The 14,724-nt window shown below is 41.8% G+C and overlaps 1 protein-coding gene across 3 annotated transcripts in view; it reads right to left on the bottom strand.

The window, feature by feature from the left end:
- The window catches only part of NFATC2 (nuclear factor of activated T cells 2), a 393,751-nt gene that overhangs the window by 195,582 nt on the left and 183,445 nt on the right, over positions 1-14,724 (bottom strand). For all 3 annotated transcript variants that reach the window (XM_069243636.1, XM_069243634.1, XM_069243633.1), the window contains exons 4-5: positions 7,964-8,166; positions 4,037-4,209 (exon numbers count right to left, since the gene is read on the bottom strand). In XM_069243636.1, coding sequence (XP_069099737.1) covers positions 4,037-4,209; positions 7,964-8,166 — 376 coding nt within the window. The remainder of the gene's footprint in view (positions 1-4,036; positions 4,210-7,963; positions 8,167-14,724) is intronic.

The following is a 14,724-nucleotide window of genomic DNA, read 5'->3' as shown; positions in this document are numbered from 1 at the left end:
ATAATATGCCAAAAGTATCTCAGTGAGTACCCTCAGTATGAGGATAGCAAATATACACAAGATATATGTACACAATACCAAAAATATGCAGTAATAGCAATAGAAAGCAATGCAAGCAATGTACAGTCACAATAGATTGCAATGAGAGCACATAGGTATAGGGGCAACACAAACCATATACTCCAAAAGTGGAATGCGAATCACGAATGGACCCCAAACCTATGTGACCTTGTAGAGGGTCGCTGGGACTGTAAGAAAACAGCGAGGGTTAGAAAAATAGCCCACCCCAAGACCCTGAAAAGTCGGTGCAAAGTGCACCTAAGTTCCCCAGAGAGCACAGAAGTCGTGATGGGGGAATACTGCAAGGAAGACCAACACCAGCAATGCAACAACGATGGATTTCCAGACGAGAGAACCTTCTGAACAAGGGGACCAAGTGCAAGAGTCACACTCAAGTCGTGAGTGGGCATATGCCCACGAAATGCCAGCTGAGGGTGCAAAGAAGCTGCCACCGGATGGTAGAAGCTGTGGATTCTGCAAGAACGAAGAGGACTAGGATCTTCCCCTTTGGAGGATGAATGTCCCACGTCGTGAAGAAGCTTGCAGAGGTGTTTCCGTGCAGAAAGACCGCAAACAAGCCTTGCTAGCTGCAAGGGTCGCAGTTAGGGTTTTTGGATGCTGCTGTGGCCCAGGAGGGACCAGGATGTCGCCAATTGCGTGAGGAGACAGAGGGGGCGCCCAGCAAGACAAGGAACCCACTCAAAAGCAAGCAGCACCCACAGAAGTGCCAGAAGAGGCACTATAAAGAAGAGTGAACCAGAGCTCACCCGAAATCACGAAAGAAGGTCCCACGACGCCGGAGGACAACTCAGGAGGTCGTGCACTGCAGGTTAGAGTGTCGGGGACACAGGCTTGGCTGTGCACAAAGGAAATCCTGGAAGAGTGCACTGGAGCCGGAGCAGCTGCAAATCATGCGGTACCCAGCAATGCAGTCTGGTGTGGGGAGGCAAGGACTTACCTCCACCAAACTTGGACTGAAGAGTCACTGGACTGTGGGAGTCACTTGGACAGAGTTGCTGAGTTCCAGGGACCACGCTCGTTGTGCTGAGAGGGGACCCAGAGGACCGGTGATGCAGTCTTTTGGTGCCTGCGGTTGCAGGGGGAAGATTCCGTCGACCCACAGGACATTTCTTCGGAGCTTTTAGTGCATAGAGGAGGCAGACTACCCCCACAGCATGCACCACCAGAAAAGCAGTCGAGAAGGCGGCTGGATCAGCGATACAAGGTTGCAGTAGGCGTCTTTGCTACTTTGTTGCGGTTTTGCAGGCGTCCAGAGCAGTCAGCGGTCGATTCCTTGGCAGAAGGTGAAGAGAGAGATGCAGAGGAACTCTGATGAGCTCTTGCATTCGTTATCTAAACAATTCCCCAAAGCAGAGACCCTAAATAGCCAGAAAAGGAGGTTTGGCTACTTAGGAAGGAGGATAGGCTAGCAACACAGGTAAGAGCCTATCAGAAGGAGTCTCTGACGTCACCTGCTGGCCCTGGCCACTCAGAGTAGTCCAGTGTGCCAGCAGCACCTCTGTTTCCAAGATGGCAGAGGTCTGGAGCACACTGGAGGAGCTCTGGGCACCTCCCAGGGGAGGTGCAGGTCAGGGGAGTGGTCACTCCCCTTTCCTTTGTCCAGTTTCGCGCCAGAGCAGGGCTGGGGGATCCCTGAACCGGTGTAGACTGGCTTATGCAGAGATGGGAACCATCTGTGCCCATAAAAGCATTTCCAGAGGCTGGGGGAGGCTACTCCTCCCCAGCCCTGACACCTTTTTCCAAAGGGAGAGGGTGTAACACCCTCTCTCTGAGGAAGTCCTTTGTTCTGCCTTCCTGGGCCAAGCCTGGCTGGACCCCAGGAGGGCAGAAACTTGTCTGAGGGGTTGTCAGCAGCAGCAGCTGCAGTGAAACCCCGGGAAAGGTAGTTTGGCAGTACCCGGGTCTGTGCTAGAGACTCGGGGGATCATGGAATTGTCTCCCCAATGCCAGAATGGCATTGGGGTGACAATTCCATGATCTTAGACATGTTACATGGCCATGTTCGGAGTTACCATTGTGACGCTATACATATGTCGTGACATATGTATAGTGCGCGCGTGTAATGGTGTCCCCGCACTCACAAAGTCCGGGGAATTTGCCCTGAACAATGTGGGGGCACCTTGGCTAGTGCCAGGGTGCCCACACACTAAGTAACGTAGCACCCAACCTTTACCAGGTAAAGGTTAGACATATAGGTGACTTATAAGTTACTTAAGTGCAGTGGTAAATGGCTGTGAAATAACGTGGACGTTATTTCACTCAGGCTGCAGTGGCAGGCCTGTGTAAGAATTGTCAGAGCTCCCTATGGGTGGCAAAAGAATTGCTGCAGCCCATAGGGATCTCCTGGAACCCCAATACCCTGGGTACCTCAGTACCATATTCTAGGGAATTATAAGGGTGTTCCAGTATGCCAATGTAAATTGGTGAAATTGGTCACTAGCCTGTTAGTGACAATTTGGAAAGAAATGAGAGAGCATAACCACTGAGGTTCTGGTTAGCAGAGCCTCAGTGAGACAGTTAGTCATCACACAGGGAACACATACAGGGCACACTTATGAGCACTGGGGCCCTGGCTGGCAGGGTCCCAATGACACATACAACTAAAACAACATATATACAGTGAAATATGGGGGTAACATGCCAGGCAAGATGGTACTTTCCTACAGCATTCTAAGGCACCTGAAACAGGATGCCTTAAGCATGCTTGCACTACCTGTCTGCACTCTTATCTTGACTACACTGAGGTAGTGCAGCTGATGTGTGGACATTCATAGTTGCCAAGTGTCCCAATGGCAAATGTCTCACTTTAAACAGTCCTGACCTTACAAGAGTCATCACATTTTATGCTGGGGCTTGACATTTTGCTGTTAACATTGCCACTATGGGATTTAAAATCACCATATGTATAGTGCAGTTCGGTGGAAAAGCCAGGAGTAGCTGGCGGTATTACACATAACAAGGGGACAGTTTGGTAGTTGCAGCTACAACTTTTGTTGATATGTGGAAAGTCTTCTCATGTTTTTTGACACTATCCCATGTGCATGGTGATAGCACTTTTTTCACAGGTACCTGTCACAGCACCTTGCATTGGATGTTTAAAACCTGGGGTGTTCGGTAGGTGACCTGTTATCACCACTGACTTGTTAGAAAAGGCGGCTGATGTATCAAAGTGTTTACCCATTCTGTGAGTAAATGTAACAGTACTTATTGGCCAACATTATTTTGAGCAGGCCATTTCACCAATCAGTGAAAGAATAATAAAACTGCCAAAATATAAAAAATGATTTTAATATTCAATTATTCTCTACAGCATATAAAATAATCGGATCAGACCTAAAACATGCTTCTAAACCTTATACCCTCAATCCAAGCACAGAAAACTGAAGGGAACAAAAAGGCAAGAAGCAATATTTTAGTGACATCCCTAAACAACAAATCTCAAGGAGAAAACTCTCAGATCAGTCTTTCTTGCTGCTACCTTGTGGAACAAAGTTACCTTGTGTTGACTCATTCCAAAAGAAAGTAAAATAACCTATTCTCTTTCGTTTTCCTGTCTATGAAGACCATTTCAGTTTGTGGTTTGCAGGTTTTTATCAGTGTTTGTATGTTTAGGTTCAAACCTAAAACAGGATGGTCTATGTATACAGTACACATGCCTATGCACAGACCATGTATATTTGGAAGGTCTACCTGAGAATAACAATCGTGGAACAGCTGCTCCAACAATTGCGACACAGCTTCTCCACTGGAACTGCACGAGTTTAATTTGTAATCAACAAAGCATGTTTTCTTCGGTCAGAGTGGAAGTATTTTAGCAAAAAAATTAACTTAACAATTAAAAAAAAGATTTGCAGACATTTTGGGTATTCATGATAAAACATTGAAAGTCAGTTCATGGGACAACCTTACCATGAACACTGAAATGCTAAGGAAAACAGGCAAAAGTGGTACTTACAGCATTCTATTGCACTAGATGCCACCTGTAGGGACACTATTCTACCGCTGGGTTCCGGAATGTGGACACGAAAGACAAGTCGTACCCTTGTATTCTTTCGACCAATATCCGTTTCTCCTTTTCTCAGTTCAATGTCTGCATTCCGCAGTTTCAGAATTCCAGCACAATCAATGCTAAACAAAATAATACGTTTGTTAGCTTATTAAAAATGTAAAATATTAACAATCTGTTTTCAGTGTATTTAGCATGAAAATAAACGTCAAAATGGAACATTTTAGGGGCATGCGTGCGCTACATGTCATGTCATTTTTAAAAATGCATTTAAAATGCATTTTTAAAAATTGCACATGCTTACCACCAATTTGGATTTGGTGGTAATTGCATTTCCTAAATGCCCAATTCGCATTTAGGAAATGCTTGATACATGTGCTTTGGAAATCGCAAATAGGAATTCTCTATTTGCGATTTCCTATTTGGAGAAACGCAATTTGCAATTCTCTAAATGAGGTCACAATTTTAAGGAATTGCGATTCACACCATTTGCGAAGGCAAAATCGCTTGATAAATCTGGCTCTTAACGCGATAGCATCCTTTTGCATACAGAGTATTCATTATTAAAACTGGAATTGGACAGTGAAAAGAGACATGAAGAAAGAAGAAAGCACAATTTTGCAATAATTAACTACAGAGCTATTTCATCTTTATTTAGTTAGTTGATTTATGAATTATATTAATTTCCATAAAATCTAGTTGACATTTCTGGATATTAACTAGAATTCCACTTCTCAAATTCTGCAAAATAATCTTTCTAATTCATAGCTCAAACTAGTAATTCAAACTAACAACTCCTAGTTTTTAGAAAATATTTTTCAGCACTAGCACGTTTATCATCTACAACAGGTTTAGTTTAGTAGTACATTTTTAAGACTTTCAGTGGCATAAAGGTTGGCTAAGAATGGGTTAACATTCAATGAGCTGTAACCAGTCTCATCCATATTTCAGTTCTTTTACACAATTAAGATATACACCTGAACTTACAAAACCTATGTATAGGTCTCCACTAACGATTGGCAACTGCAATAAACTTACTAAAACATCAAGAACCTCTAATATGCAATTTTAAAATTACTTTGAATATTTAAGATAGCTCAGTGAGCCGAGCTGAGGTGGATGAAAATGGGTAAGCAAGGCAAATTTTTCACTGATTTATAAAAATCCCATAGGATGAGCGGCTTGTTTGATAATGTTTATTTATAAAAAAGGTAGTTTTACACTTGTTGACAATACATGACTTGTGAGAGTGTATCTAATATATAGACAATGTTTTCTTAATGTTTCAGAAACTCCCAAAAAGCTCTAACAACAAAAAATCACCAGCAGCTGTTGCTGCAGAAGGACAACCTCACCACAAAGTGACATTGAGTGCTTCCCTGTCGTGCCGCACTTTCTGATGTGACCATTCACAGCACACAAAAATAATTTATGCTAGCAAGGGACAATAAGAACTGTGGCAGATACCATTGATGCCTTTCTGCTTGAGAACGCCCAGAAATCTAGCAGAGGAATGGAAGATACAGCCTGGGTCAGACAGGGCTCCAGGCAGTAGCCGAAAGGGTAATCTGACAGTTCAGTGTTTGGGCTGGTCTTTTGGCTGTTTGTGAACCTATTGTATGATCTGGTGGGAAAAACGTGGGTTGAGTCTTCCTTTATTATCCATCACTTTTTATTTAATATTGAGGCCAATGCACTTTCTTTTTCACCTTTTCCTGTTGGTGAGAGGTTAACTAGTCCTTCTCCTCTTTTGACACTCTTTCAATCTCTTATTGTATTTTTTTATAACAGCATGCCATTACTTTGCATTGTCTCTGGGTTGAAGCCTGCTAAATAGGCCCTATTCATTTATGCTTTACAAAAATGGCAACTAATGATCTCCCACTGGAGCACCTCAGTCACTAGGCTGACTTGGTTGTATGTAAGAGTCTCAGGCTGACATTGGAAATCTCTACCTGTTAATTACCCTTTAAACTGGGAAAGTGAGTTTCCTGATGAGATCCAAAGAGAGATTTGGATCAACGTTGCTGGCAACAGGTGTTGGGCAGGGAAAGTTTTGTTTGAAGTTCCGAAATATTGAAAATGCCAATAAGACAAGGTGGCTTTTGATAAGTTCACAGTATCGAACCATGAACCTATCCCGAAGCTGAACCTCATCTCTGAATTTCATGAGCAAACAGCGGAAAGGCAGTTCAAGTGAATACATTTATATTATCTCCAGGCTGATCATGATTCAATCTGGCATGGAGTATTTGAAAATGGTTTCCCAGTTGCATGGGAAGCCTGTCAATAGTGTTTGTGGTGACATGGCTATGCTTATCTTACTGGAAACCTCAGCCCACTTCAGCAAGGTTGAATGTCTCTGCTTCCTGTTATGACTTGCATCCGGTTTCAGGTTATTAATAGTAAGCCTAAGATGGAAAAAAGCATTTGGTTCCCTTTGAGCACCATATTAAATATGATAATTGTCCCCAAATTACTCAGTGTTACTCTAGGATGCCTCAGGCATTCCTAAACCCTCAAGATATTTTTTACTCATATATTACCCTACTATTTGAGCTGATTCAAGATATGACCATGCCAACCATTCTTATGCTAATGATACACAGGTCTGACTTCCCCGGCACCTCCTAGATTCACCAGCCTACAGGTCTGCCTAGAAGGGCTAAATCAGAGGTTTGAGTGTGCTCCTTCTGGATTCAGAAGAACATTAACATTTCAGATGTGATTATTCATGTGGCTGTTCGCCCGTGTCCCTCCCTAATCCCGACTTAGCACCCCCTTTGTTACATATGAAAACAAATTGCATTTGACATTAAACCACTCCTTACTTTGCTGTATTGATCTGGGTGCCACTATTGTAGGCTCTCTGAATATTTTGGGTTCTGAGTTCTAAGACTTCCTATTTAAACATTTCCCACAGGCCAGTATCAACTGATCAAAAAAAGGTGCTAAATTTCTAGGATGGCAGCAGTCAAAGTGATACTATGAATCAGAGGTTCACTGATCAATTCATCAACTTCTAGTACCAGCCAGTATTGTCTTCAGACCGTTATGTTTCACCCTATATTGTCTATGTCAGCACACATCTATTACATTTATGGCAACATGCTTGCCACTTCTTGAAGAGGCCTTTGATTTGTCTGAAAAGCTCTACTCCACATCTGTAAAACCTATCTGGTCTCTTTAGATCGTCTTCACCCAAGACAGGGCAATCTTATCTCAATCTATGCTGCTGTCCGCAAACAAGTCAAGCACCTTCATTTCTACACTTCAGCAGCCATAAAAGTTGAGGTGGCAATCTTTATAGATGGTTTAGAAAATGTAGCATACTATATATCGTATATGAATCAATTCACTGGTTCAATAATTTGCCTATAAGCTAATTTGTTTGGTCTTCCATTCATCAATTTGTTCATTAATTTATACCTTTGATCATTCTGTCATTCACTCCGCCGTTGTTGGCCACAATGTTCTATTCAGCCTTGTGTATAAGCTGGTATGTGGAGTTCATGTGCTTTGGGAGTAGGTGTAAATATAGTAGTGGGCAAGGTAGGTATAGGCTTAGTTCTCAGTTGTCATGAAGGCACTGAGTATAGTAGGTGACCCCTAGAAATCTCCATGAATTTCACATCAAATTATTACTCGTAATAACAGGGTTTGTGTGCTACAGATGCTGGGTAATAGATCCAGTGTATGATCATACTATTGTCCCATCATGGGTTGATGAATCTAATTAGGTACTGAATGGTGGTCAGGCTGATAGATATCTTGAGGTATCTCTGAACCACGGTCAATCATTCCTGAGATCATCTCCATTAGCAAATGTTTCTGCATCTTAAATGTACAAGCTTCATATAATCAATTAATACTTACTTTGCTTTCATTTTATTTTTGGGCTCCAATGGGATTTCCAAAACTTTGGTATTACCGATGATTTTCTCATAGCTGGTGGTGGTAACGGTTTTCCCTGTAATGCGATGGACCTGATAGAATGCATGTGGTTTTAGAATCCGCTCGTCTGCTGTGCCAATGAAGATCTGAAGACCCAGAGGTTTGTTATCCATATATCCATGGAGCTGAAATTACAAATATATCACCATACTATTGGACATAGGAATCTTGTATTACCACTTTCGCATCAGAATTGAGAGCCATACACTGTTAAAACATGCAACAAGATAAACCTTAACTGTGGCCACGCCAAATAAAATTAAACCTAATACATGCATAGGAAAGCTACTGATGCATGTGTGCCAATGTGTGTATTTCATTCAAACAAAGAATATGTGAGAAACACACTTAAGGCCTCATTCAGAGTTTGGTGAGTTGTCCATAAACCATCAAGGTTAATGCAGGGTATTGTCTCCACTCTCCTGGTGGAAGAACGCTTGCCATATTTAGAGATTCTTCACAAGTGGGCCAGGATCCCTGTTCCTTCAATCAAACCACAGTGTGGCAGCTCTGCTATAAGCGGTAGAATGTGCTAAGTGGGTGCTGTTTAACTTGGCAACGTTTTTTGTTTTCAGTTAGCAAACTATGTAATGTAGCATTTTGTTATTGAAAAACAAAACATTAATGGCAACAACAGACTGGGAATTTTCTCCCCATGCATATGGGTAATTTATCTTGCTCTGGAGAACTATGCTTTCCATGGTTACAAGGAACATTTTATGCAGTGTAGATGTTCTTCCATACATTGACCTTTGGTGCAGACAAACCACAGGTCAATGGTTTCAACCAGTTGAACCAGCTGACACTATACCTTCAGAAACCTGGCACTACATCTGATTGCAACTAGAGAGGGAGGAAACGTGAGTTTGGCAGGCATGAAACATGCTGATTTATGGTGTTGCTTCACGTTCACCCAGCCCTTAATGAGGCTTTTTTTATCCAGGCAAAGTGCTTGCATCTTAAGTTATATGCTTTATTCAATACCATCTTGCCACTATCTACTTATGTTGTTAGATATTAAACAGAATCTAACATGTGAGACAGCAACAAGCACCTGAACTCTTAGAAGTCGCTTAAAGTATCTGATAAAAAACAATAAAGCACCAGTAATGACATGCAGATAATAATCTACTTGAAAGCCTCCTTTACTTCAGACGTCCACTGCTGCAAACACTGCCTGAATCATCTAAAACTAGATGCCCTGCACCTAACGGAAGGTCGTTGTAACCAAGACAGAATTCCTGTTATATGTAAGAACAACTATCAATCACATGAAAATTGATGACTTTGAACCAAGAGTTCCACTTAACACCAAGTCACCTGAATTCACCCTAGACACCAACCTCATCCACAAGTAACACGTCCTCAAAACACAGTAACATGACCTGGTAAAAGCCCTCTCTTCTAAATAAAGTGAAACAATTTCTTCCAGAAAGCAACTTCATAACTGCTGTTTACGCCCTTGTACTCTCTTAACTGAATGGTGGTAACTGTGTTCTTCATGGCCTTCCAAACTCCACACTGGCACCCATTCACAGCACCCTATACATTCTTTTGATTTTTGTATTAATGCCGCTTTCAAGGTTAAATGTAAAGACAAACATATCATCCCCAGTCTCATATAGCTAGAGTGTCACACCATACAAGCCTCCATCCTCTTTGAATTCTACTTTGTTGTTTACAAAGCAATTTTGACTGACACCATAATGACTCAATGGCAATATTTTAAAATCTGGTACATCCTGCATTGCCTGGGCTCCTGATGAAAGAAAACATTCTAAAGTAATCTTTCAGAACTGAAAGAAAGGAAACATCCTAAAGCAAGCTTTTTCAATCTATGTCCTCAGACTGCTGAGCATCATTGTCCTATAGATCAGACTTGTCCTCCGCCTCCTCGAATTTCAAACAGACTTGAAAATGGATCTGTTAAGCATAATCTTTGAGTACTACAACTAAGGATCAGTAGTCTATTCTAAAGATGTTATGTATGCTGCTTTCCAAGAAATCTACAGTGAACATCATCAGAAACCCCTCACTGTATATGGTTCCCTAATGTTATTGACCTATGTAGTGTTATGTATTACCTGTGTGCCCGGAACAAACTCTCCCACTAAGTAAGCTGGGGTCACTCTATATAAATAGATTATATTCATACTAAATATTAATATATCCTGCATAGGCATTCCTTATACTTCTTGGCTACGGATATTTAATTCGCCTACAATGTAATATATAATATTCTAAAATTAACTGTTGTCTATTTAGTTTATTTGGATGACTGTAACTTTTAACTGTGCATTTCATGCTAAAAAACAATTGGAAAAAATAATAAACAAAAAGACACTGAAGCTGAGCCACATCTAAGTATGTTTTGATGTTCTTTTTAAGTTTCTTATTTTGTGTAATACCTTGGTGAACTAAGACTGGCCACTCTGTTATTTGCTCATACGGGTCCCTAAATCAAGTGGAAATTCAGAAGTAAGAAATACCTTAGACTTGATAAAATTGTGTAAATCAGGCACAGGAGAAGTTGTGAGCCCAAGCAATGCCACTTCATGATCAACTTACATACAATATCTGCACAGAGGATCAGGCTGAATATTGGATGTTGTCTGTCAGTAACACGCGTACATGAGGCACGATTTGTTGTTAATGAACAATCAGGCTCATGCAAAGTGTCAAATTATTGATTCTGGGGAGCTTTTAAGGCATTTTAAAATTAACGGATGTTCATGCATGTAAAGTATGCATGTGAAGTCACTTAACGAGGATCAGTTTCTCAGAAAAGAAGATGAGTCAACATCGTCGCTGTGGCACTTCGTTAACTTATGCTCCTATATGGTCTTTGTTTTAATTACTGTATTTTATTTGTTATGAGTGCTATAAAGTGTTGTCCTGCCCCCCAGCTGTGGCCTGAAATCACTTTTTGAATGGAATCATATGGAAACTGGCAGCCGGCAGTATTGAGCTCAACCCAACTTATGTTTTCTATACCAAATTCAGCTCTGCGGGGCATTTAGCCAGGATGCTAGTATATGTGCTCTGACTAAAGGGTGGGTCATGTGCCATTTAGGGTCTGCAAGCACTGCCACTTTTACATCCAGGAGCATGACCTGATGAGTGTCTCATTGTGGCTACACAGTCCAACCAAAGTTCTTTTATCCCCAAAAATTAGTTTTGCTTCTGTAGTTCAAGACTTTTTAATATGTGTAATGCACATTTTTCCACATCTTAAACAAGCATTGACAGAGAAAATAGGGCTTGTGTTGGCTGCCAGTCATTTACCTTTCTTAACGCTTGTTTTGTCTGACATTTTTAAACGTTATTGTTGGTTGGAGTGACAGGTCCTCACTAATATAAAACGGTGTCTAAAAACAAGCATGTTTTTTGGTCTCAGAAAGCACACTTATTCTTAGCAATCCCTGGTTCTGGTGGGTACTGCCTTGTGCATAGACGTACTACTTGTGAAAGGGAAGAATGATGTCAATCACAATAAAAATCAGGCAATGCCTGAAATAGACTGACCCACTGCCTATGTTGCACACTGGAGTGAGTGGAAGAGAAATGTGAATGACACAACAATAAACGAATGGCTGAATTGAATTGATGAAAGCCCATATAAGTATATAATATACTAAATTTTTGTAAAATGAAAAGATTCTGGTTATAGCCAGATGTAAAAATAAGGATTCGCATGTAATCAATACATAAAGCAAAATTTTGTAATACATGTTCACATAAAAATCAAGTTTTGCACAATGCATGTTAAGTAAAAACAAAGATACTATTCAAGATGTTTCTAATTTGGTTTGCAAATAAAGTGGTTTCAGCTCTTAACATTACAGATACACTGGAGAGTTCTAGCTTTGCATGTAGACATTGAAACATGTTGAAAATCAATGCACAGGAACGGAGGTGGAACCATCTTATCCAGGAGGGCATCCAGAGAACAGCACCCTAGTGTTGCTCCCATGATAGGATGGCAGGTGTGCACCTAGGGCTACCTTAGGGAAGGGGGGGTGCTCACCACTCTGTTTAGGTCCCACGAACCTCAGGAGGGGAGCAGTAAAGCCAAAGAGGGTCTTATAATGCATCAACTGGCTAGACAGAACCCTTTTGGTGATCAGTAAGAACTACCAACATAAGGGAGGAAAAGGAGAAGAATTTGTGGAAGTGTTTCTTACATTTTCACAATGCGGAGTTACAGGGCAATCCTAAAGCTTTAGATAATGACAAGGGCCAAGTTAGTTCATAAGGTCACTAAGACATGTCCTGAGCTGAAATGATAATTTCACTCCTTAATCCCTCAAGGGACAGCTGAAATCCTGAGTATGGGGTTTCAGAATGACTTGTCAAGAGCATGGTGCAAAAGAAAGAGGGAGATGCGAACCCACTTTAAATGAATGAGTTGTGAAGATCGTAAGCGTATTGATGGATACTACCAAAAAGGCAGATGTAGCCAGGAAGGGTGTAAGGGAGTTTGATGAATTCACCTTCAACAGGACAACAGGACCACCCAAAAGCATACCCAACCTGTGCAATAAATAAACATACTACTTATTTTATTCACATTTGTCAGTGTTTATTTTGTGACATCCATGGTATTGTCATTATATTTTTTTAGGTGTCTTCATATCAACCAAGGGCTAGGTGTGGTGTGTGTGTGTGTGTGTGTGTGTGTATATATATACATATATATATATATATATATATATATATATATATATATATATATATATATATATATATATATATATATATATATATATATATATATGACCCGCACTGTTTGGACCAGATCAGTCTTCAAAGCATGGGTAAAAAGAGTCGGTTTCAGACAAACATTATCCTTGTGAGGACCGGTGCATAATGAGACCTCATCCCCGCAGTGTGTTTAAGTAGTTTCAAGCATGTGTGTCAAAAAACTGAAATTGCACTTATATTTGCCTCCATTCGCTTTATAACATTCACATCCACCATGAGCTAGGTGTAGCAATGGTGTGTGTGTTTGTGTGTGTGTATGTGTGTGTTAAAAATGGGGTCTTTGGTTGGCAGTCAGGCTACCCCCTGTCCAAGCAAGGACCCTCACTCTAGTCAGGGTAAAAGAGAATCACCCTTAGCTAACCCCTGGTTACCCACTTGGTAGCTTGGCACAAGCAGTATGCTTAACTTCAGAGTGCTAGGTGTAAAGTATTTGTACCAACACACACAGTAACACACACATACACACAGTAACTTAATGAAAACACTAAAAAATGACACAACACAGGTTTAGAAAAATAGAAAATATTTATCTAAACAAAACAAGACCAAAACGACAAAAATCCACAATGTACAAGTCAAGCTATCAATTAAAAAGCAAAAAGAGTCTTTATGTAGTTTAAAACACAAACTAACATGGTTAGCGTGAAAATGTGCCTGGGGTGCGTCAAAAATAACCCCGCACGGGCGAGTGTGCATCAAAAAGGGCTTGCGATGCTTCGATTTCACTCACGAGCGAGACCTTGCATCGTTTCTCCTTTCATTGGGTCGTTTCTTCTCTCTGCAGGAGAGCGATGCGTCGATCCGGTCAGCACTCTTGGGTCCGGGCAGGACTTGAGTTGTTTTTACACGCCCAGCAGTACTGGTGTCGGACATCCAGCCGCACGATGATCCGAAAACCACGCAGCATGGGTTGCGATCTCCCAGCCTCCGTCAGCGATGCTGCGCATCGTTTCCCCAGCTCCTTGCATCGATTCTTCGGTTGTGTTGCAGGTGAGCGTCGATTTTCAGCCGCGAAGTGGGCGCCGCATCGATTTTTCGGCGCGGATTGGAGACGCGTCGATCTTTTTCCTGCATGGCGTTGATTGCGTGGATTTCTTCCTCTTAGGCTGCCAGATTCTCCTTTCAGGGTGCCAGGAACTGGATGGGTACCACAGGGCAGAGTAGGAGTCTCTCCAGAGACTCCAGGTGCTGGCAGAGAGAATTTTTGCTGTCCCTCAGACTTCAAACAACAGGAGGGAAGCTCTAAATCAAGAACTTGGAGATCTTCACAGTCTTTGCCCTCTTACTCTGGCAGAAGCAGCAACTGCAGGATAGCTCCACAAAGCACAGTCAAAGGCAGGGCAGCTCTTCTTCCTCAGCTCTTCAGCTCTTCTCCAGGCAGAGGTTCCTCTTGGTTTCCAGAAGTGTTCTAAAGTCTGTGGTTTTGGGTGCCCTTCTTTTACCCAATTTCTCCTTTGAAGGAGGCCTACTTCAAAGCAAAGTCTCTCTTGAATGTGAAATCCTACCTTGCCCAGGCCAGGCCCCAGAAACTAACCAGGGGGTTGGAGACTGCATTGTGTGAGGACAGGCACAGCCCTTTCAGGTGTAAGTGACCACTCTTCCCCTCCCTCCTAGAACAGATGGCTCATCACGATATGTAGACTACACCCCAGCTCCCTTTGTGTCACTGTCTAGTGTGAGGTGCAACCAGCCCAACTGTCAAACTGACCCAGACAGGGAATCCACAAACAGGCAGAGGCACAGAAATGGTATAAGCAAGAAAATGCTGACTTTCTAAAAGTGCATTTTCAAACACACAATCTTAAAACCAACTTTACTAAAAGATGTATTTTTAAATTGTGAGCTCAGAGACTCCAAACTCCACACGTCCATCCACTCCCAAAGGGAATCTACACTTTAATCAGATTTAAAGGTAGCCC

The sequence above is a fragment of the Pleurodeles waltl genome, chromosome 7, assembly GCF_031143425.1.
Source record: "Pleurodeles waltl isolate 20211129_DDA chromosome 7, aPleWal1.hap1.20221129, whole genome shotgun sequence".
NCBI classification, from domain to species: domain Eukaryota; kingdom Metazoa; phylum Chordata; class Amphibia; order Caudata; family Salamandridae; genus Pleurodeles; species Pleurodeles waltl.
Note: the sequence above shows the minus strand (reverse complement) of the source record. Positions and strands in the feature narration are given on the sequence as shown.